Consider the following 26,187-nt stretch of genomic DNA (forward strand, 5'->3'; position numbering starts at 1 on the left):
AGGGACAATGGGCTATGAGTGGTGAGAGAGAGGTAATGTGTGTATGTGTGTGAGTGAGTTAGTGATTGTGTGTTTGAGTATGTGTGTGTACGAGTGGGTGTGTGTATGAGTGGGTGTGTGTGTGGAGAAAGAAGAGTGTGGAGTAAAACAGAAGATATGTAAACTACCTAGCTTTTAAAATAACCCATGATTAGGTGGCAGAGGGCACAGGGCACAGCATTCAAGAGCAGGGTTTGGTTTGGTCTTTCACTGGGCCCAAAGAAAAAAGTGGCATATATTGCCAGGAGTCTTTCACTAGTCCAAATGACATGAGGGTTGAGAAAGAGCTACAGATGTGTAACTCCAAACTTATGGGAATTATAGATGTATTTATTGGTAACTAAAGAACGATATAGCCAAAGGCCAGAGTCTGATACTGATCCACAGCTCTCTACTCCTATGTTCTATTTACTACCCATAGGCTTCCTTATCTTAATACTATACTAATATGATTACCCCCTCGTAACTTATAACTTATATTATACTATTCTCCCAAATGCAGCTGTGGTCTATAAGATCCGCTATCCCATTAAGAAAATTTGATATGTATACGTCTTGCTAAACATTCAGCATTCTCCCCTCCGCCTCCCCCACTACCCCCCCTCCCTCATACATCACAAGATACATTGTCACATTAGAACCTTGGCACATTCTTTCTCTCTCTCTCCCTGGGACTACTAATAAGCGGTGTTTACCCGCTGAAGTTGGTCAAACGGGGAGACCCTATTTGTGGGGCTCCCACATGTTTAAGATGAAGGTGTCATATATTTTTTTTAGACTATTTTGTGTATTAGAACAATGTTATTGTAAATTCTAAATAGATATTATGCACATGTAAAACATGACTTTATTATCCTTTAAATAAATTGCATATAGCTTACTGTCAAATACTGTTAAAGATACTGGAGTCAAACACCATTGTCACACTATAAAATGGTTATTTAACCCCTTGGGCTAATTGTATGTAGGTACCACGTCACACAGTACTTTGCCCAGGATTTTGTGTTGACGTAGTACCTACGACCAACACAGAGGACTATGCTGTGGTCCCCGCTGTCAGCTTAGACAGCAGAGACTGCAGCTGGGGGCAGAATTTATCTGCCTTCATATGGTAAGAGAGCACTGATCATGCTACCTTACTATATGAATACAGATTGCCAGAAGTTACAGAGAGTGACACTGTCTGTATCACTCTCTGTAATGATCATTTGTTGGTGACGAGTGGGAGGGAAGGAGGGATATGGGTGGGCAGCCCAGTGAGAAGGTGTAGGGAGGGGTGGGGTTTCCTACACTACGGAAACTTGTTTATGAAGGGAGAGGTAGGGATGGGGCCCTACACTGCAGAAAGTGATCTTGAAGGGAGAGGGAGGGATGAAGCCCTACACTATGGAAATAAAAAGTGATCATGAAAAAAAGTAGAATAAAACAATAAATAAAAAAATAAAAGTAATTTGTTACTGGCAGGGTAACTGTCAGTAACAAACATGGTGGATAGCAGTGGGAGGGTGAGGGTTAGAGAGCTGTTTGGGGGGGATCAAGGAGGTGGGAGGGTGAGGAGGAATCTACATTACGGAAATAAAAATAAATATTAAAAAAAATCAATAAGTAAATAACCCAAAGTTTGCTAAAAAGTGAACATTTTTTATATGATTGTATTTGGCTGAAAAATAGTGGCATCAAATATACCAAAATGGGCCTAGATCAATACCTGGGTTGTATACTTAATATATATATATATATATATATATATATATATATATATATTTTCATAAGTAAAAAAAAAAAGGATCTATTTCTGTTTAAACAGAGTGGGTTAGAGTACAAATGTTGTGCTAACTGCTTGAGTGATATCGCTTGTATTTGAAGTTAAAAGTAAAAAAGTGCAATCACATTTTACGCTTGTTGGGTTAGCGCGTCTGAAAACCTTGTGCAGAGGATAGTGCATTAAAAAAAGTTGCACTAAACACAATATAAATACATTTGAGATTACAGTTACACTTATGTAAACACTATCTGATAAAAAGGAGTCACTTAAATATTTAAGTCTAACGTGGTGTCTGGTTAGCGCACATGAAGAATTACAAATCTCAAAGAAAATATTAGATATAAAATATAAAAAATATTAATACATATTATGCTTATATATATATATATATATAAAATAAGTTTTAATAATTATTAATATTTTTACCTGTTTTATATCTAATATTGCAAGAATGCGCTTTGAGATTTGTAATTCTTCATCTGCGCTAACCCAGCACCGCATTAGACTTAAAGCAAAAAACACAAACCACATACATATATTTTACATTCCTATGTTCTTCACATACAATTTTTATTTTTATTATTAAATATATTTTTCTATTTATATCTGATAATGTTAATGTAAAATAGAAATCTATACCTATATATCTAAAGGAATAGCTATATAGGTAAAGTTATATATATATATTTACAATAAAAATAACATTTTTCTGTATGTGAAGAACAATGGAATGTAAAATATTCATAACTCCTGTCAGGTTAGCGTGTAAGCGTTAAATGTTAGGCTAATACTTCTGCGCTCTCCATTGAAGTCTATTGGGAGAATATGGTTGCAATATCAAGAAGTCCTTTAATTAGCGAGCATTGGGTTTCATTCCCATGCAAACATTTTACTGTAATTTGCGCGCTACCTGATGGGCAGAAAAAGATTACTTCTAGCTAAGTTTACGCTCAAGTGAAAGTGTAAAATACTTGTAATCCGTGATACTTTGGGCCAGTTGATATTATGAACAATGAGTTTTAAGAATTAAAATACAATATGTAATAGAGACCATTTGTTAAAATTATGTAATGTATAGTTGGCAGATACAGATTTCCTACCACAAGAAAAAAATTACTTTAAATGCAACAATTTAATTTTACTATTTTATTATTGCGTTTTAGACTTCCACTCCATTAAAAAAATAAGATACCTGTATTTTACAAACACTTAATTCTGATTTTTGTTTAATTAATTAATTAATTTAATTATTCTGTTTATTTTTAAAAATTAAAGTCTGCATGTTTTGAAATGGTTAACACACACACATAGATTTGGTTTATGATAGATCATTTAATGCCACAAGGTCATACTGTAGAATTTTCACAGTATTTTTATCAGTCAGATCAATACAAAAAGTAAACACTAGTTAAATGATGAAAGGGTAAATCCTACTGAATACTCAACCTCAAAGACATATTGCTCTTAACTTACTTTAGAAAAAAAGAGATTTTAGATTATAGGCGGAAGTTCAAAACAAATACACTACGCAGTGTAAATAGACCAATGCTAATTCCCACAGGATTACATCAAAAAGAGTACAGTCCATATTTACCTAGTGATGTTGTACAAAACAAATACTTTGAAAGAGCCAAACTAAGAATTTATAGATAATAATAATCATCTGTATCTTTGTAGATTTTTTTTTTCTATTAAATTAAGAGAGAGTGGGTTAGATCAATTTTTGGTTCTAAAATTAACCTGAATTATCTGTGAATGTAAATTATGTCTACAAAGAAATTAATAGCTTGCAAAATAAAAGTTTTTTTATTATACAATTAAACAATATAAAACAAATTATTTAAAAAAATAATAATTAACATGCTTGTTGCACATTCCCTAAAGTGGACAAAAAGCAAAATCTGTGACCTAGGGTTTTGTCTAAATGCTGCAAACCCATAGCAGGTTCAGGCAATTTGCAGCATTTTTATTACACATTTAATTGTGGATATTACTATACATACATAAAAATGATAAATCCTAATTTTAAAATTTTAAAATTTTTAATAATATGGTTTTCAGTAGAAGAAAAGTCTGCATCTTTCTGTCCTAAATACCAGCAAAGCTAAGCTCTCACCCACTCAGCTTTTGTATGCTTTGATATTACTCTCTTTATTTATAAAGGATTATACTATAGTGCCAATAAAACATTAGGCAGTCACAACCATGAAAACTGCTTGTTGGTGTTGGAAATAAAAGAACTGAGCTACAGGGTAAATGTAAACTGGCATTGACTGTCTTGTCATCAGTGAATAACCAGCAAACATGTAGGCTTTTCTAACTTTTTAAATATATTCAGAGATTGCTACCAGAGAGGACAGCATTGCATTTCTACGCATTGTCCCTTACACCTACTTATGTGTCTCTAGGGAGTTGGGAATAGAGGGGATGAGTGAGAGGTATGAAAGCAAGAGTCAAATTATTAAGGGTAGAGAAGATAATCTTTATAAAAGGGTGATAATCCACTGTGATAAGGATAAAGAGAGTGTAAAGTACATTGGATGAGTCTAGAAAGTCTCTGAAACTCGAAAATAAAAAAATAAAATAACAGTACTAATTGTAGAATATTGCTTTTCTCAATTATTTTAGAGTTATATGTACTTTGAATCATCAATAGTTGTGTTTGTATAAAGATTTTGATCATTCAAAGTACACAGAACACAACTGATAAAATTCCACAACTGCAAAATTAAAAATGTGACAGCTCTTGAAACTCAATGCACGCACTATCTATTGATTTGCACTAAAAATGCAAGTGAATCATTTTATTATGTGAATATTATAGTTTTCTGTTACATTTATTTAAGATAAAGAAGAAATGTTTGCTTAAAATCTACCTTGAACTGTTAAAACAGCTGAGGCTTCTGCTTTTCCAACCATATTTTCAGCGACACATGTATAGGACCCCATATCCCCTGCCGTGACTTTCCGAATTTTCAATGTGTGATCATCTCGAATTTCATATCTTTAAAAAAAAAAAAAAACATGTAAACCTTTGAAAGCAATTAATATATAATATTAGCTGTGAATTGTGACAAAAATGGATATCTTCAAGGTTTCAAATATGTATTTATAATACTAGACATAAATTTAAATGATTGATATTATATGGCATTGCTACCCAACTGACTACCTGCAGGCAATGAGCAGCCTGTCAGGAGACTTTCAGCCCACACGCCATCATGCAATTTCTGCTTTTTCCTGTAATTATGCTCTTGCATACAGATTTAACTGAGATAAGAACGGGAAATTGAGGAAAAGAAGATAAAACGAAAAACATTTGTAGTTGCTATAAGTTAATGTAGAAAGAGTGTAATTTATTGATGTGAACATTTTAGATTCTATCGGAAGTAAGAGGAAAGGTGCCGAAGAGAGCTCAGTCATAATTTTATAGGGGGCTACCCAGGAAATTCCAGGAATTAATGATGACAGGACAAACCTAAATACCTATATTATTTGTTTTAAGTGGAACTGATGTATCAGTACACTGGTTTCCAAAAATATAGCGCACAACATCAAAAAGTTGTCCAGCAATGCTATAGGGTAGAATAATCAATGATAATTTAGGAACTTAAGGAATGATGATCTAAAGCTTTATGGGCTTGTGAGATTCTCTCAGAAATGTTGCCAGTGCTATGAAACCCTTTGTTGGATTCTTTAATGCAGTTTTTACCTTGAGAACAGTGTGTTTCGCAAAGTATGTGAATGTGATGCATATATTAAAATAGTGCTCAACATTTTTTTATTTATTTAAAAATCATATAAAAAATGAAGCAATATATTGAAATAAATTGTATTTAGAAATCTAAACTACACAGCTAATGCAAACAAAAGAAAACTGTGATATTCATACTTATAATACGAAATTGGAAGTGGACTATTTTATTTATTGTAAAATGACTTTTCCCACCTATGCTAGTGAGATGAACAAGAGCATTCCATGGACGTAATTTAAATTTCTACACTAGGTCTGGTGTATTCTCTTAAAATTTTCCATCTGCAGTTCTCACTGTTTTTTTCTCACAGACTAAAAGGTGGTAATATTGTGTCAAAATACAAAAAACACTTATTACCTTCATATAATAACACATGCATATGAAAGCAGGGGCAATTGTAAGATACTATGCAATGAAAGCAGACTATTCTGATTTAAATTGGCTGCAATATTTAATTGTCTAAAGTGTATGGCATGCTCTTCTCAGCAAAGTTTCCCTTTCAAATGAGATTAATTATTTTCCATGGGAGACATCTTGCAACTTGCATGGACAACCCCTTATTTTAGAGAATGTCAACGTGATTTTTCATGTTTGATTTGGCAAAGTTTTGATCATTGGACCTTAATGAGAATGCAAAACAATAAATCAGTGCTTCATGAATTTACATCAACACCAGGAGGCAGCCTAAAAATTAAGATGAATGAAGAAAAATTTTGGGAACGCTAAAGGAACGATTATAAAAATACAACAAGCAATCGACTTTTATTAACAGAATATTTATTTTTATTTAATTCTATAGATTGAGGCTAATACAAAGCAAGAATTGGAATACGTGTGTGTGTATATATATATATATATGTATAAATATATATATATTATTATTTTTTTGGTTTATCTATCTTGAATCTATTATCTTTACCTATCTGTCTATTGATCTATCTGTCTATTTATCTGTATGTCTAGCTACATCTATACAATAATAATAATAATACAATTTTAAAGTACCTTGTTTTAGGCAGATCCCCATCATCTTTTCGCCATCGAACTGTTGGAACTGGATCACCTCGGGCTTCACACTTAAACTCTGCGCTGTCATCTACAGTAACTGCCAAGTTACTGGGTCTTCTAACAATGGAGGGTCTTTCTAAAAATTAACAACACAGTTTGTATATTAAGATAAATGTAATTGTTCATCTGTATTTTTCAGCATAACATTAATGGGAATTTTTTCTTTCAGAATGAAATTTTTTTTTTTAGCCTTCCCATATTTTTAATGCATAATATCTACTGTTGTATAAGCAAATGTGCTGCTATAATTCTCTTTGTCTAATATGACAATAAAAAAAAGACTGGACGCACTCAAGGTCATATTTAGCAACCAATGGGTTAAATGATATCCTCTTTCTATAACACAATTGCCACCTGTCTTGGATAAAATACTAGCAATGCTAATTAGCAAAAACACTTGAAATAAGGGCGATCTCTTGAAGGAACACCAGCTCAATAACTTTTTTGCTTGTTCTATGACAATTTAGCACCTAATGCAGCTTCTTTAAGCCCAATAATGCATTTCACAGAGAAGAACTTTCCTGAAGGATATCAGTCTGATCCCGCCTAACAAAGTCAGTCCAGCCCCAAAAAACCAAGAAATAGGGCAACCCCACTGAACAAGAAATATGGCAACCCCAGACCAGACAATTGTTTCGGTCTTCATTGGGCCTCATCAGTGAGGTGCAGTTGTATTCCTCTATGCACATTGGGCAAGGAGTCCACATCTGATTTCCCCTTTTCCCCTTAGGGACACTAAGAAGCTACACCCAGCTGTGAAATCGCCATAGAACAAGTTAACATATTTATTGAGTTGGTGTTTGTTCCTGAGAGTACGCTTTTGAAAGTGGGTAGAGCTATTAACTGGATTTATTACAATCTAACTTTTGATAAATTAAAAGGGTTCACTATTTAAGCTCTGTATTTATGTTACATTTGATCTTGATTTAACCACCAATTTAATTTATTTCTTACCAATGTAAGTCAATACAATAACCATTTTACCCCCCTTTACCATACACTGAATATGCATATCCAGATAAACACTTTTTTTATACTTTGATATCATCTTACCTAAAACAGTAAGTTCTGCCACTTCACTCTCCCTTTCTCCCACCATATTAGTTCCAACACATACATATTTCCCAGCATCACTTTTTCTGGTATAAGTGATCATAAGTTTTCCTCCACGAATCTGAAAAAATAAATAAATAAATAACATAAACCAAAATATAATGAATAATAAAGTCAACTAAATTAGTTAGTGTTTCACAATGACCAAGAACATTCTAAAATGTTGCCTCTTATGTCTGTTTAACATGGAAGGAGCTGAGTGGAATTTTTGGACCTACATGTGGTGTGTTAATATTAAGAGAAATCAATCCCATTTTTATTGAGTTAGACCTTCATCACTTTTTTTGTAGAAACATAATATAAAGTTGTTCACAATAATAAATATATTTATGGGCTTTAATGAACAATTTTGTTTTTACTACCAGTTATTACATTTACAACTGAAATTTGATCAAACATAAAATATTTTGGACCTGGATTATTTGGTACAAACAGAAAAAGTAATACTCTTGCCAACTCAGAAACAGCAATATTTGAAACATCTTTGTGTGGTTTATGAAGCTAGAAGAGAATTGAACAAAATAAAATGTGGTCTATTATGAAATTATTACAAAATATGAATGCATATATCTTAGACTCTATAATTAAGCTATATTACTTGCACACTGAAGGAAATTTCCATAAGGTCAGGAGCTTGCAATTTTTTCTAAAAAGCCAGTAAACATACAGATAAGTAAGGAAACCACTTTTTTTTATTATTCAATCAAGAGTGTTTAGATATATGTTGAACTATCCAAAAATCTCAAGAATTTTTAAGTCTTGCTTAAATTGCTTAATTAATGGGCAGCTATCAACAACAGAACATGTAAATTAAACATGCCTCTGTCTCCTCTGTTTCAAACCTATTTTGGATATTTCAACATTACATTTCAATTTTCCTGTGACCCCTTATCATCTTTCTTTTCCTCTTCCTCTGTTCTTTGTATTTAGGACTCTGCCACTGTTTCTCACCCCTCAATGTCTGTTTTTCTCTGTGGACCTTTAATTTACCAATATTTCCCAGTGTCTCTCTACCAACCTCTTTTGGTATCATTTCCTTGTCACACCCAACACTCTCATTCTCCTAAACTCATTCCCTTGTTTCTTGTTACTTATTAAAGTCTCTTTATGACTACTGAAGTCATTGCACACTGTTGTTACTATGATAGCTCGGTACTCTTTTTGTTAAATGAGTGAATTTATATAAAATATATATTTTTATTTTTCTTTGGTTACCACTTATAGACTTATAAAGACATACAAGCTCTAGTATAAAATATGGTCATGCATATATATTGTTTCATGTATTTATCACCAACAGGGCAGCTTAAAGTCTTAAAAGTCAAGATTAAACTTTCATTGTTATTGAGGAGTTAAAATTTTAAGAGACTGTTCCGTTTATTTATAATCAAATTTAGTTAATTTTCTTGGTATCCTATGTTAAAAAGCATACCTAAGTAGGCTCTGCTGCAATACATAAGTAGGCCCTGCAGTAATGCACTACTGTAAGTTAGCTGGAGATTGGTGGCTGCACACATATGCATCATGTCACTGGCTCAACAAATGTGTTTAGCTGACTCTGAGTAGTACATCTGTGTGTTCCTTTAAGAGTTAGCTGTTTATCCAGATGAGCATTCTCAAACATAGTTGATAATCTAGATAGCTTTTAAAACATTTTCTGAATTAATAAATAATTGAACTGATATATGCTAGCAACAATAATATTTGTGCTCCTTATATATCCATATCTGTTTTATTTACTGTCTAATTTTGTAAAACATCCTATGAATTTTATTGTCATATAATAACTTATTTCTTATGCCAGTAACATAAAGCATGAATCTTTATCATTGCTATATCACTCAGTGCATCATAATATCTTAAAATAGATGTAATTCAATACACTAGAATGCCTGATCTAGTAGTATATCTTTTTTAAACATCACTTGAAAAGCTGAACTTATTGAAAGTTTGTACTGGGTACTTGTAAAGCGCAGCTAATCACCCGTAAGGGTCTCAAGGCTCTGCTCATTTTATCAACCTCAGAAGGATGAAAGGCTGAGTGGACCTTGCCAGGGATCGAACCCTTGGGTTGCTACAGAGCTCAGCCACACTGCCTTAGCATGCTGAGCTATCTGTCCGGCTTGAATGTTTTAATATGCAAATGCTTAATTAGAAATTAATGATAACAAAAAAACTCAAACATCTGTAGAACATCCTTATGGCCTCAATTACATACTGTACATGAGCAGAGCACAGAAAAAAAGCAATGTTAGTAATAAACCATTATTGGAAATATTTTATGACAATGACTAAGTGTTGGAAGACCAACAACATCTATTCAGTCTAATATCGAGCCATTCTCCTTGCTTGGATAGATTTCTATTCCATCCATGTTACGCTCATTAAGAGACAATGTAATTATTCCATTCACAAGCACTAAAAAGATGGATGACAAAGTAAAGGGTAAAGTATACTGTATAGTGAAGAGTTAAAAGTCCACAGAGATCATCTAAGGTGTGTTTTTAAACATTTGAAATGAAAAAGCTTGATGATGGAATACATCAAAATCATGTTAACCTTGCATATGATTCAAATACGGTGGCAATAACTCTAACAAGTCTCAGGGTTGAAATGTAATATCTGGAAGTACATAGCAGCACATCTGGGAAAATAGAAAAGTGACAGGAACGTTATTGTACTTGAGTATCTGAAAGTATGTGTTCAGAAAAAATATAAAACTTGAAATTAGAAGGCTAGCTAAAAATGTAAGTTGCTTTTAGTTCTAAAGCAGAAAACAAAAAAATCTGCTTCGGTATTTTAACCGTACTGCCTACTCCTACTGTATACTGAAGCCCACTTTTGCCGAAAAGTAGTTAAAGTAAGTTTTGAGTGTACTAGCAACTGAATAACAAATTTAAAGTACTTTATAAAATGACGGACAAGAGCATATGCAATTAAGGGCCAGATTATGAGTAATGCACTAATAGTTACGCGCATGCGAAAAGGTGTTTTCACATCTTTTAACGAGCATCAGGTGTTACGCTCATATTATAAGTTGAAAGTAAACTCGATCGCTTGAGCGCAATTGAAGTTAACACTTGTTGGGATAGCGTTTCTGCAAAACAAAAAAGTGTGAAAAAAATAATAAAAATTATTACAAAAAATATTTTTAAAAAAGTTATAAAGGCTCAAAGATATGAGGTCTCAGGCTGTAAAAGGGCTTTAACATATAGATACATATACATGTCTAAAGAGAGAGAGAGAGGAGAGAGAGGAGAGAGAGAGGAGAGAGAGAGAGGAGAGAGAGAGGAGAGAGAGGAGAGAGAGGAGAGAGAGGAGAGAGAGGAGAGAGAGGAGAGAGAGGAGAGAGAGAGGAGAGAGAGAGAGAGAGAGAGAGAGAGAGAGAGAGAGAGAGAGAGAGAGAGAGAGAGAGAGAGAGACGGCCCGTGTCAACGGGCTTTAGGACTAGTTCAGTATAAAACACTTGGAAAATCACCATAACTATTGCTGTTAGGATTCACAACACTTTAAGGATTATTGTTTTTTCTTAAAGAGACACACTACTTATTATAATTTATTGTTGGATTATTTTTTCTATTAAGTTTTCACTGTTGGACTATTTTTTGGACTATTATTTACATTTATATAAGTTACTATTGGAACACACCACAATGTTTTTGTAAATTTTTGGTTTTTCATTTTTCACAATCTTTGTTCTTAATTCACGTTTTTTGAAGATCAACCTATTTTTTTACCATTAATATCTTTTGTACACTAATTTTTGCACACAACTTTTTTGATACACATTCTTTACATTGGCTTATTGCTGTCACAATATTTTTTACTTGACAATGCGTATGTGGTAAACACACAGTTAAAGGTCTTACTCAGAGCCTTACACATTAGTCACTATTGGCAATATTTAGTATTGCATAGAATCGAGAACATTATTGGTTCGATAATATTATATAACTGACTAATATATTTCACCTATTATGTGCATGTGGTAAACACAAAGTTGAATTTTTGTTGTGAGCCTTATACTTAATTTGGAATTTTTTAGGAATATTTTTTAAGAGCATTGTTTGCACAATTTTAAATGCCATATCTGCTATTTAACTATTTGTTTTAACTATTCATTTAGCTATTATTGCTGTACAAATTTGTGTATGTGTATATGGTAAACACAAAGTTGAATTTCTGTTGTGAGCCTTATACTAAATTTGGAATTTTTTAGGAATATTTTTAAGAGCAATGTTTGCACAATTATAAATGCTATATCCGTTACATAACTATTTGTTTTAACTATTCATTTAGCTTTTATTGTTGTATAAATTTGATTGTTTATACATGGATCCATGTTTTTAACTTATTTGTGTACTCAATAAATTGTTTATTGTAATAGTTTGATAATATTGCATTAGGTCCAGACCCAGCCTTCGTATAGTTGGCGCTTTGGTATACCTTATTAGTTTCATCTTTCCATTTTGACAACTAGGTGTCAAATTATCAAAGCCAGAGGTCTTATTTAGTAGGCGCTAGGTGTACTCCACTATAAATATACACAAATAAACACAATAATACATATGTATAAATATATAGACATATATTTATAAGTGAATTGAAGCCCTTTAAAGTCAAGTAGATGAAAACATGAAAAATAATATTCATGCAATATCCATATGTAATAAAGTGGTAAGTGTGTATTTACTGTATATCTTTCTCATCCAAATGTTCAGCACATAGCAGAATATGTTCTAAGTATTTTTAATAGACATTCCTATATATTTTTTTTTAAATAGACATTCATATATATATATATATATATATATATATATATATATATATATATATATATATATATATATATATATTTATATTTACATATATACATATAGCTGTATATTTATATACCTGTATTATTATCATGTATATGTATATGTATATAGGTATAGATATATATTGTAGCAAAAAATCATATACATGTAGAAATATGTATTTATGAATAAACAGAACATATTCTGCTATGTGAAGAACATTAGAATGTGGAATATTAATATTTTCATGTCAGGTTAGTGCACTAGAGAATATGTGATCGGGTTTGCACCCGAGTATAGGGTTTTTTTCCACTTTTTTTGCTCCATTGACTGGGGGAATACGTAATGTGATCACGATATTTGAAGTTTGGCTTTTTGCATGCATTGGGTTAGGACGCGAGTAAAAACGCTTTAGTTTCAACTTGTAATACATCGCTACCCGACACATGCAAAAAGCTTACTTATAATCTGGGTTGGAGCATTGCATACCATTCCATTTGAAAACTAGCTCTATATTGGTAATAGCACAAAGGTAAGACCAGCACACCTGAGTTCATCAGAGATCCATAGATATCATGGTAGGTGCAATCATACAGAGTCCAATCCCATAGACTCCAAATAAGTATCCAAAGAAAATGATGATGCACTCAATGAAGTGAAAGGACTTTTATTGAAGTGAACAGCAACGTTTCGGGGCTACTGCCCCTTTGTCAAGCTTGACAAAGGGGCAGTAGCCCTGAAACGTTACTGTTCACTTCAATAATAGCCCTATATTGGTACCTTTTTAACAACTTCAGAGAAGAACATGGTCACTGATTTGTATGCTAGGCTAGAAACAAAAGAAATTAAACCTGCACGTGTAGTTGAGTTAACCTACCCAAGGATCTAAGGTTTAGAGATTTTTTTTTACAATGATAATAGTCATGAATCAATATTTTTGACCCTACAATGTTGTGTAGAACATAGTGGATGGATTAGACGAGGTGATCAATGAAGAAAAAAATAACAGTTCATTTAAGGGTACAATATGATTCAATAATAAGTCATTCAGATATAGTAAATAAACATTCTCTGCTGGATAATGAACTTTATAAGCAGAACAATTGGAATAAATAACCAAGGAATAATTTCTGTCACACAGTATAGTGCAGAAAATACAATAAACTCATTTATTTAATTCAATTTGACCCCATTCAGTCCCACATTTAGCCAATCCGTAGAAAAAAAAAGTCTTACATAAATAGCAGTATGAGTCTACAAATAGTGAATATATTTGCATTTCACATTGCATAAGGTATCACATTTTATGGCAGAAGTTACTGGGTCACAATTACATTACAGCTCAAACATCTTTCGTCTTTGCAAATAATATGTAAATTATGGTACTAGACTGTTTTTTTAAACAAATGTATGTGGAACAGTAAAATCATATAGAAGTCAGCAGATGTCACAGGGTATATGACTATCAATTAATCAAACAAATGTAACAACACATTACTGACTTTAATACCACCCTGCACCAGAACAGCTAACATAAATACAAAATTGTACTAATAGACTTAATGCATTAGTAATTAGTAGCAAGATCTCAAGGTAAATTAGTCTTGCAAGAATTTGCCACTCTAAGAAAATCTATGCCCACATGTTTTCAAGTAGAGTCAATATAAATGTGAGTAATTGCTCCAGGAGCAATGAACTAATTAGTGGCTTCTCTTCACACTTATAAAACCATTACCTGTTAATTTAAGCCTTGATCTAATATATATATATATATATATATATATATATATATATATATATATCATATGAGTTTTGGTGGAGATAAAAAATAAATGCATGAGATTCAGCAAATCTAGGCAAGTATCCCTGCTTGCTTTCCCCCAGAAATACATTGTTACCAATTTACCAGAGCTCTGGGTAAGACAGGCAATCTACCTCATAAAGGGGAATTGTTGTGGTTGAACACAGTGTTAGAAGCAAAAATCACAAGCTATTGTATATGTAATTTGCATTGGTACATTTGCAACAATGTATACAGAGTATTTCTTGGGATAAGGAAGCTGGGATACTTGCCTAGATTTACTGATGTTCTATACAATAATAATATGACTCATATATGAATATAGATGTTAGCGCATACAATTGCTCAAGCAATGAAAAAAATAGTTTTGTTGCTTTATGAGTGCAAAAATAGAAAAATAGCCGCAATATTTTTGTGCTCCATTTGCAATCTAGCCTATTATATTGTAGCTGTGTAAACTCATCTGAAAACTACAAGAAAGTGCATGTATGAGCATAATTTATAACTAGGTACAAGGAGAGTGGCTCACAGTATAATCATGAAAAACAAAATAGCACATACTCAATTCAACAAAAGTGAATACACTTGTGAACATTGACACACAACCTGTGATTATTGAAACAAAATTGAGTACAACTGTGATTTCCAATTAGCCTAATTGCATGAACATGTTTATAAAATTAACTGTGAACACCGGAGCTTTCTCATTTTGGACCTATGGACTGTGTCTCCCTGTATGTCTGTAACATGGCTTCACATGAAAAAGAATTGCCGGAGAAATTGAAAAATCTGATTGTGAGACTTCAGAAAGATGGAAAAGGATATAGGAAGATTGGTGTCCAACTAAAAATAAGTCAAAACACAGTTGCAGCAGTAATCAAGAGGTATAGAATGAGCCATAGTACCACTAAACCGAGCTGCAGTAGTTGTCATCCTCAAATGTCGCTATGGACAGTACGCTGCTTGCACAATCTAGCTCTGAAAATAGACGGGCAAGTGCTTCAGACTTGGCTCAGGGATTATCAATGGAAATTGGAGTTTCTGTGACAGCTCAGACGAAAGACATTGCATAACATCAACCTCTATGGACGACATTCAAGAAAAAAAGCCCTTGCTCTTTAGCACAAAACTTCATGATTAAACTTTGCACAAGAACATAAAATCAAGCCTGATGAATATTGGGAGTACATTCTTTGGTCAGATGAGACCAATATAAATTTGTTCAGCTCAAATGGGGTCCAGCATGTTTGGCATGAACCAGGACAGGACTAACACAGTGAATGCATAGTCCCAACAGTGAAGCACGGAGGTGGGAGTGTGATAATATGGGACTGCATGAGTGCAAAAGGTATTGGGGAGATGACATTTATAGGTGGCACCATGAATGCATGTTGATATATCAAAATACTGGCTGACAAGACGACTCCCAGTCTCCAGAAGCTTAGAAGAAGAGGAATATTCTGCATAACAACCTAAAACACACTGCCAAATTCACAAAATATTTTCTAAAAACGAGAAAGTGAAAACTATGACCTGGCCAAGTATGTCACCTGACTTGAATCGAAAAAGAAGACCTTTGGGATATTTGGGATATTTTAAAGAGAAAAGTAGAGCAACACAACCTTTCCAGCAATGAGCAGCTGAATCAAATTGTCTCTGAAGAATGGCAGAACATCTCTCCAAACATTTGTGTAACACTTGTATCCTCCATGCCGAGGAGGATTGAGTCTATCATCAAAAATAAAAGTGGACATACAAAGTATTGAAAAAATAAAATATTTGTATCTCAGTAATGAAAGGTGTACTGACTTTTGTTGCATTGAGAGTATACAAACAGAAGTGAGTACACTCCTGTGTAAATGTCAGATGATTCAAAATTGTATCACATTATAGTTATTGCATTACTTCTAAGTTGAAGAGTACGGTATTTGCTCTGATGTCAAATTAAAAACAAACCTTTAGATTTACTATATTAAAAATACAGGCCCCACAGTAGGAACTGTATATTGCACTGCAGCATATACACTGATAATGTTAACAAAGTAAATAATTGCCTGGTGCAAACATTTGCTAGTGAGGTCTATAGAGAATACCCACCTATGTCATCTTACACAAAATTGTGTGCATAGGAATTTGTCTGGTTAGAAATAATGCAGATTCAGGGCCCAACATGCTACCAGTCTTCCTTTACTTCCAAGGCTCAACCATACAAGCTCAGCTTTATGCTTTATTTTTAAATCATATTCTTATTCTAATATTTAAAGTATTGTATGTATATTATTGTTGTTTTTAGAGATATTACAGGGAAAGTTTACTAGATTTTTTTTTATTGTATAATAAGATAGATAATGCCTTTACTACCTATTCCCCAGCTTATGTCATCTTACGCATAATTGTATGTATATGAATTATTCTGGTAAGAAATAATTAATATTAATAATATTTTAAAAAAATTGTTATATTAATTTATACAACATCAGAGATTGGCTGATTCTATGCCCCTGCAGGCCGCACCTTATTTTATGATTTTTTTTAGCTTTTTACAATCTTGCACTACAGCCAGACAGTGCTAGTTCATGTGTTCCATATAGATAACATTATGCTCACTCCTGTGGAGAATGATAGTGGGTTCACAAGAACTAGCACTAACTGGCTAAAATGCAAGACTGTAAAAAGCTAAAAAAAAAAAAAAAAAAAGCACTCAGATAAGGGACATTTTGCAAAGGCTAAGAGGTAATAATAGAGGTAAAACATATATTAATATAACAGTGTTGGTTATGCAAAACTGAGGAATGGGTAATAAATGGATTATCTATATTTTTAAACATTAACCATTTTCGAGTAGACTGTCCCTTTAAAAGGACAGTAAAGTCAAAATTAAACTTTCATCGCCATGGTAGAGCATGCCATTTAAAATAATATTCTAATTTACTTCTATTATCAAATTTGCTTTATGCCCTTGGTACACTTTGCTGAAGAGTAAATCACAGTGTATATACCATAGAGTGGTAAAGACATATGAACACTACCAAAGGTCCTATGAGCCTATCTAGCTTTACTCTTCAACAATGGATAATCAGAGAACAAATTACATTTGATAACAGAAGTTAATAGGAAAGTTGTTTCAAATTGCATGCCATACCTGAATCATGACAGATTCATTTTGACTTTATTGCCCCTTTAAAATGCATTTGACTAGTAATTATACAGTAGATGCCCATATGTTTTTATCATATTAGTTTCAAATTAAATAACTGCTATAGTGAAAATGGTAATTGATTACAAGTAATCATTATGATTTGCCAACAATATACTTTTTTTTGTTTAATTATTAAACCTAAACAAAATTAAATAAATATATAAATAAATAATGAAATACAAATCAACAGAAACAATGGCTAACATAGGTGATGTAATAAAGTATATGCACGTTATTATTATTTTCTGGAATAGCATTACCAATTACTCTTTATAAATGAGTAATTGGTTGTGTGAGCAAGAATATCAACTTATTGACTTAAACCCACTTTGACAGAAATGATGCTTAAGATATATGTTAATTAAACACCAGAGAGTTTGTATTGATTGGTAAGAACAGATTAATTAAAACACAGAATATTGTTTAAAGAACTGTGATGTGTCAATTGCTGGTAAAAAAAAAAAAAAGTAGTAGTAAATTACTCCTGTACGTAATCTATCAGATGAAAAAAACAAAACATATATATATATTTTTTATCACAAAATTTGAAAACCATATACTTTACACACATATACAAATAATTAATATTATACAGAAAACAGAATTTTAATTCCAATTTTAGTCAGAAAATTAGAAACATGTAATTTTAATTAATTATAGAAAATAACACAGTACAACATCTAATATAAGAAATAATAATATTAAATAATAAAAAAATGCTGTATAAAGATAACATCAGCATAAATGATACATAATAAAAATAATTTAAGGTTAAAGGGACACTGAATGCAAATTTTTTCTTTCATGATTCAGATAGAGCATGAAATTTTAAGCAACTTTCTAATTTACATGATTCGCTGCTCGACATCGCTAAATGCGGACAGCGTATGGTGAAATGCTAGTGCATGCCACCCCCTGCTCACTGGCGGCCAATTGGCTGCTAGCAGTGGTTGTCAACCAGATCGGATTGGGATGATTTCAATCCGCCAACTAAAAGGTGGCGGACAAGTTAAAGGGATACTAAACTCACGTTTTTTATTTCATGATTCAGATAGAGCGTGACATTTTAAGCAACTTTCTAATTTACTCTTATTATCAATTTTTTTGTTCTCTTGCTATCTTTATTTTAAAAGCAGGAATGTAAATCTTAGCAGCCAGCCCATTTTAGGTTCAGCACCATGGATAGTGCTTGCTTATTGGATGCTTACATTTACCCACCAATAAGCAAGAATGGTCCGGCTCCTATGCATCACATTCCTGCTTTTTAAATAAAGATAGCAAGAGAACAAATAAAAATTTATAATAGGAGTACATTAGAAAGTTGAAAGTTGCTTAAAATTGCATGCTCTATCTGAATCATGAAAGAAAACATCTGGGTATAGTGTCCCTTTAAGTAATGTTCTATGCCATTTGTTTTTCATTGCTAGGAAGAAGTGCCAAAACATAAGGTTTTAATTGTGTTACTACTATTTATATACCACTTTCTTAAAGGGATTCTGAACCCATATTTTAATTATTTTTTATTTTAAGCAACTTTCAAAATGTACTCCTATTATCAATTTTTCTTTGTTTTCTTGTTATCTTTATTTGGAATGTACGCGTATGTGCTGGCCTTCTTTGGTTCTGCATCTGGATAGCGCTTGCTGATTGGTAATTTAAAGGTAGCCACCAATCAGCAAGCACTATCCAAGGTGCTGAACCAAAAATGGGCCGGCTCCTATGCTTACATTCCTGAGTATGAGTACATTAGAAACTTGCTTAAAATTGCATGCTCTATCTGAATCATGAAAGAAAATAATTGGGTTCAGTATCCCTTTAATATAAACAATAAATGTTAGTTTTATGGATTGTCATGATTGCTATAAATAATGATTATTGGTTTGCACAGGCATTTGTCATGTATTTATTTATTTTCAAATTAGTTTCCCTACATCAAATGTAAGTGTTCTGTAGAAGCATAAGAATGATAAAACAAATTAAAAGGTGAACATTAGGTCTTTCTTAAGAGTGTGAAGAAAAAGGCATTCACCCATCTCTAATGAGCACTAGGAACTGACAAATATATTGATGGATAAAGACTCAGTGAGTAATTCATACAAACATCTTTCAAACTTCAGTTATAGAGCATGCCCAATACACTGAGAGCAAGATAGTTCAAAAGATCTTCACATTGAACAAGTGAATGTGATATGTCTCATGTGTTGTGTTATCTGTGAATAGTATTCATTGTGGTGAATGAGCAGTAGATGTAGTTATATTAGGCACCATATATATGTAAGTACTATAGTCACAAGGTGCTAACGGAAAATTGTCATCAACTAGCAAAACATACATTTTTCTCCAACTAAATCTTTTCATAGCTTCTTTTTTGACTGTTGCGACTTGCAAAAGTCTCAAGACTGCTTATCAATGCTCCTATTAATTTATAAACATTTTCACTTTAGCAGATTTTGTTCATAAGGGATTAGAACAACAAATACAAATATAAAAATATTGAATGATCAAGAGCTATAAATAGCTGTCTAAGAGAAATGTTCATATAATGTTACTGCCCTTGCATTGATACACAGCTTACAGTTCTCTCAGTGGTTACAAACCATGCTAATGACTCTACCCAATACTAGTTGCCTGTTTTTTACTGGAGCTCTCCATATAATTTAGCTTTGATAATAATCCACTTCATTGTCAGATATACAGTCTTGAAAGGAGATGCTAATTCAGTAGTCTTTATCTTCTGTTTACTTATAATTGTAATTTGGTGAGAACAGAACAGAAATTACCATGCTGCTGTTGAACATGTTCTGAAGTCATTTGCAAAAAAAAAAAAAAAAAAGAATCAAATTTTCTGATTTGGGAGAGTTTTTTAAATGAAGCTTCAACATATTCAATAGTCTATTCAGAATTAGACAGTGAGGCCAGGCTATAATACCCTTGTGAATTTACATGAGACAGGACTTAAAGAGGATATAGCCTTGCATCCTCTACAGAGATTATTGGATGTAATGATTCTTATGCATTATGCAACATATTTCAAACCTTGTGCCATGGGCAGTATCAGTGCTCTGCCTCAGTGAGCTGTACTGTGCACTGCCAACATCCCTTAGCCTAAAGTAAGTATCTGTGTGAGTGTGTCAGGGGATATTCAAGTTCTGATCTGTAGCTAAATACAACATTGGCCTGTGTTTTCATCTGTGTCTGGCTCACACTGGGCTAACAAAGGCTTGGCACAAAATATTTTGGATTAACACAATTATGTAGAAGGCTGGTGATTGTTTATGTTTGGGTGGTTGGGCTATGTGTCATATACAAGCCATTTTTAATTATTTTATACCCATGTTGCTTTGAAAATCCAGAAAAATAAAACAATATTAGTAAGCGTCCACTAAAAAATCCATACAGTACACTTGCTTTTACTTTCTCCACAAGTGTAAATATATATATTTCTTATTTTCACAAAGTCACTTATGCCATATAAACAATAAGTTGAGTTCAAATATTTTCATAAATGATATATTATTAAAATTAAAAATAATAGAGTTAAGAAATATACCAACCTTCATTGGAGTATGAATTTTGCCTTCATTTTCCAAAACAGCCTTTGCATACAAAACACTTTAAATTTAATTGGGATATTTTTATGTGCATTAAATGTTGGAAATCATTGAGCAACTAGCAAAAAAAAATAATTAAAAAAATTATAGTAAAATAGAGCTGGGAAAAAATGCGCACAAGTAAATGGATTATTTTGTTAAATACGTTTTTTTTATAATAACCACATTATATTTCCAATAAATCACTGACACAAAATCAATTTACAGTAAATGAAAAGAAAACATCTATATTGAATAAATTTTACATATTAAACTAAAAAAGACCTTTACACAATTATGTATAATGACTGGCAAAATAATTTATTAAATACGTTTAAGATTAGTAACATAATTAACTGAAGCATCAGTAGTTGAAAAAACTGATTGAACTCGTCTATCTATTATAGAAATTGCAGCTAGAGCATTCAACAATTTTATTTAAATTAATCTTACTGTAATTTAGTTGATTGTCTTTCCATACGCTATGAGAATAAAATTTAACAAAGATGAATATACAGGACCAATATAAATACAGGCTTTGCAGGCAGACATGTAACATTTCTACTCTAAAAGGGGGGTCATAACTCAGTAGGCATTCAAATTAATGCTTTTTTCTTCTTTTATCTTAAATAAACGCTTTAATACATTTTAAAACACCCTTCTTTAGAAGCATCATATAAAAATGACTGTGTATTTAGATAAATCCTGCGATTACTTGTTACTTTATTTTTCCCCACCGAATAAGACTATTTCAATAACTTTATTGACCAAAACTCATGAAAGTTCTTTTAGCATCATGACAACCCCACCAAAAAAAGAAGATTCAGCACAAAACCTTTACCAGATGTCAGGAAAGAGGCTCCCTGTAGAGCAAGGGTATTCATCTTTATTTTAACCTTTTTTTATTTGGGTATATTTAAGGGATAAAAAAACATAATCTGGGGGTATGTGCATAAGAGTCATATATAGATCTGGAGGAATTTCTTTCTATGTTCCTGTTCTATTGTTCTCAGCTATATTTTCCACACAAAATAGGACTATTTCAATAACTTCTTTCGGTATCACTACAATGTTGCTTTAGGACCATAAATTGGGCAAATCTACTGCAAATGCTCCCTGTACACTTGTTAGTTGTAATGTTATTTATCCTAATTTGAGCAGTGTTGTCTTTATTTTAATGGAAAATATGTCAGCACCGCTCACTGGACTATATTTTTAAATAATTTAATTGTGAAATATATTTTGGTGTTCTTTAATTACAGGTTGCATACAATGGGTTTTAGAAAAAAAAATATGAAGCTGAAAGACTTCAAACAAATAATGAGGTGACGAAGTTTACATGAAATGGTTACAAGCTGTTATAAATGTAGAATGCACATAAGACTGAGTTCTCATAATGAAGTGTTTGTGTGAGGTAGAACTGTCAAACAATGTATGACCAGTGGAATGTGTTCCACCTATCAAATAAATAGATGCTCAGTGACAATACATTTTTAATATAAAGTATGACATTTGGCTCTAATTTGGGAAATGAGGCAAAAAGATAAAACAAAATAAACAAATAAAACGAAAAAAAAAGAATATATTTTGTTAGTAGTTTTGCCTATTATGAAAAACATTTTTATCCATACAACAGGAACATTAACATTAGAATGCTTAAAATGATATATAAACCTCAAAATCACCCCGGAAGGTTTAATTATATGCATATTAGCGCTGCAATATCTATTGGCGCTCTACAAATAATCGATAATAATAATAATAATAATATGTAGTATAAGAACTTTGCTGTATGCTTTCATTATATATTTTTTTATCAGCTTTTCCTGTAATTTATCTTTGAATATTGTGGGTTTCCAGGGTTTCCACCCCCAGGATCCAGAACTTTAATTATGCACAACATGATACATAGTGATTGCTTGATCAGTGTATGAGTTCTTGTATATCTGTCCCTAATTGGAGACAGCAAAATATAAGATAAAAATACTTGAGAGGCTTTTCAAAGGTTATTTTCCTGGACATCAAACACACACAAATGTTACTATCAAAACAACATATTTAAATGCTTTTAAAACATTATTTTGCAAGCAGATGTTTAGAAATGCTGTGTTCGAAGAGTAAATAAATGCTAGATATAATGATATATTCAAAGCAAATACTAGCATAATAATAATATGTAGACTCATTTTAAATTGTAAATATTGAATAAATAAGAGTAAAGTTTTAGCAAGAACAAATTACTTTAGTATCTATAAAGTGATTGGAAGAGTCATGTTGAAACCTAGGTTTCCCTTATCTAATCTTTTCTGCTGAGAACAACTAGGGGCACATAACGTGTGCAAATAATGGCTGTGTATAATATTCCTATTTTAAAGAAATATGAATTTATGATTGTTTAATATTGCTATATTTCACACCGCCATCATTTGCACACTTCATTTCTCTAATTATCCTCAATAGAAGAGATTAGATAAGTGAAGCTTAGGTTTCAACATGGCAGCAATAATTACTGTACAGAAACTCAGGGGAAGTGGACAGCCCACAATTTACAGAGTTAAATTACACGAAAGGGAGGCAAAATAAATAATAAAAACTATATTGCAGAGTATTTTTTTAACTACACATAATTCAACCTTTTTAAATTACAATCTCAAACTGTTTAATGTCACTTTAATTGTTGATATATACCATGCACTATTTTTATATCACTGTAATATAAATCAATCTGCGGTCATTTTTGTTACATTAAAGATGATAAGTTACAAAACATACATGTTTTCCTGCTACTTTGGAATAAACTAGGGGTAAATAGTTACATCCTTTCTAAGACTAAAAACTAAAGTGAGCAATTGCTTTGAAGTTTACCATCTCGTGATCAGTAAAGATGAACTTAAACTGAACTTGCTGTCTAGTATGTCTACATTTCTCTGCCCTTAAGCATGTCAGTTGATTTAAATGATTTGATACACAGGAAGCCTCTTAAGAATCATTCACCACAATGGTATTCGGGGGACCTCTAAGGTTATCATCCTAAAGCAATGGAAGCTAATTATCTGCCACACACATAATTTATCTACTAGCTACATGCAGAACAGTGGGAAAGCCTGCCTTGACCAACAAGACATTAAAATTCATGTCTTTTTTTTTCTTTTTCTGAATACAAACACCTTAGAACTGTTTAATCAGCAAACAGGTCATCACAACTGAATTTAAGACACTTGTTGGATTTAATGAGATGTATTAAATAAATCCCTCAGTGTGAATAGTAATCACTGCAATATCTACATAATGCTTTTCTTTTTTTCACATAACAATACATTTGTTCTTTAAAGTAAATGTAAAGTTGAATGAATGAGTGTCCGGTTTTTAAAAATACTTTTAAAAACAGGGACACTTTAGTTCATTAAACTTTACATTGCAGCATTTTTTTTTTTAATACTTACGTTTTCTTTAGGAAACCCAGACCGCAATCCTCCGCCCGCAGCTCCTCTGTACTAACCTCAGCAATGATGAAACCGGCTTCCTCCAATCATGGTGTGCACCCCAGAGCGTCCATCTCGTGAGGCCACGCCGTGTTTGGAGGAAGCCGTTTTTTTCATTGAAGTGCTAAGAGGGCGATTTATCAACCTGAGGTGGAGGATCGCCGGTTTGCTAAAAAAAAAAGGTATTTAAAAAAAACGCTGCAATGTAAAGTTTAATGAATGAAAGTGCTGCTGTTTTTAATATTATTTTAAAGAAAATGGTCACTCATTCATTCACTTTAAGTTCTTTGTTATTGCTGTAGTGTTTTAATGCAAAATTTATAATTGACACCTGAACAAAAATTTTACCATAAATAAATACATTCTAAGATAATAAAATGCCTGCTTCTTTGTTAATTTGAATTCTGCAAGGCCCCCAGGGACCAATCTCTGACAGGCCAAAGAAGCTGATTGGTGCATGAGCAGTAAGCAAATGCTGGACTTTTGTTCTAGCGCACTGTGCATGCACACCAATTGTTTTGACAGGTCATAGATCTGTATCACAAGCATAAAAATAACAAATACGGAGGATTTTCCGCTAATGAATAAATATAACAAGTTATTTTAAAATAGTATTGGGGATACCTTGTCCTGTTTGTATTTATGTTATATGTTATATCACAGCTAGTTTTTGCCTAGAGCAAGGGTTGCACTACACTTCCGGGCTGACAAGGCCTAAAGGAGACGGAAACGATCATCAGAGGTTGCCATTACTCTTGTTCAGAGGAGAATTGCCTTGTATTTAAGGGCTGGAGTGATCTTCGCCTAGATTACGAGTCTTGCGGTAAGGTGAAAAGCAGCGTTAACAGGTTCTAACGCTGCTTTTTTTACGCCCACTGCTATTACAAGTCTTGCAGGTATAGGTGTACAGCACACTTTTTTGGCCTTACCACAAACCAACTTACGTAAATTTCGTAAAGGCTTTTTTCTATGGGACTTCCATAGCGCCGGTATTACGAGTTTGTCCTGGGAGGCCAAAAAGTGAGCGGTACACCCTCTACCGCCAAGATTCCTAACGCATTTTAAAGTCAGTAGTTATGAGTTTTACGCTACAAAGCTGTAGCATAAAACTCATAACTAAAGTTCTAAAAAGTACACTAACACCCATAAACTACCTATAACCCCTAAACCGAGGCCTTCCCGCATCACAAACACTATAATAAAAATATTAACCACTAATCTGCCGCTCCGGACATCGCCACCACAAGAATAAACATATTAACCCCTGAACCGCCACACTCCCGCCTCGCAAACACTAGTTAAATATTATTAACCCCTAATCTGCCGCCCCTAACATCGCCGCCACCTACATTATACTTATTAACCCCTAATCTGCCATCCCCAACGTCGCCACCACTATTCTAAATTTATTAACCCTTTAAACCTAAATCTAACCCTAACACCCCCTAACTTAAATATAATTAAAATCAATCTAAATAAAATTCCTATCATTACCTAAATTATTCCTATTTTAAAACTAAATACTTACCTGTAAAATAAACCCTAAGCTAGCTACAATATAACTAATAGTTACATT

The 26,187-nt window shown here is 32.7% G+C and overlaps 1 protein-coding gene across 1 annotated transcript in view; it reads right to left on the reverse strand.

Annotated features, from left to right (window-relative positions):
• The window catches only part of ROBO1 (roundabout guidance receptor 1), a 551,348-nt gene that overhangs the window by 149,690 nt on the left and 375,471 nt on the right, over positions 1–26,187 (reverse strand). Inside the window, exons 4-6 of the mRNA XM_053706024.1 lie at positions 7,681–7,801; positions 6,565–6,703; positions 4,681–4,808 (exon numbers count right to left, since the gene is read on the reverse strand). Of these exons, the coding sequence (XP_053561999.1) occupies positions 4,681–4,808; positions 6,565–6,703; positions 7,681–7,801 (388 nt within the window). The remainder of the gene's footprint in view (positions 1–4,680; positions 4,809–6,564; positions 6,704–7,680; positions 7,802–26,187) is intronic.

Source organism: Bombina bombina, chromosome 3 (assembly GCF_027579735.1).
Source record: "Bombina bombina isolate aBomBom1 chromosome 3, aBomBom1.pri, whole genome shotgun sequence".
Lineage (NCBI taxonomy): Eukaryota > Metazoa > Chordata > Amphibia > Anura > Bombinatoridae > Bombina > Bombina bombina.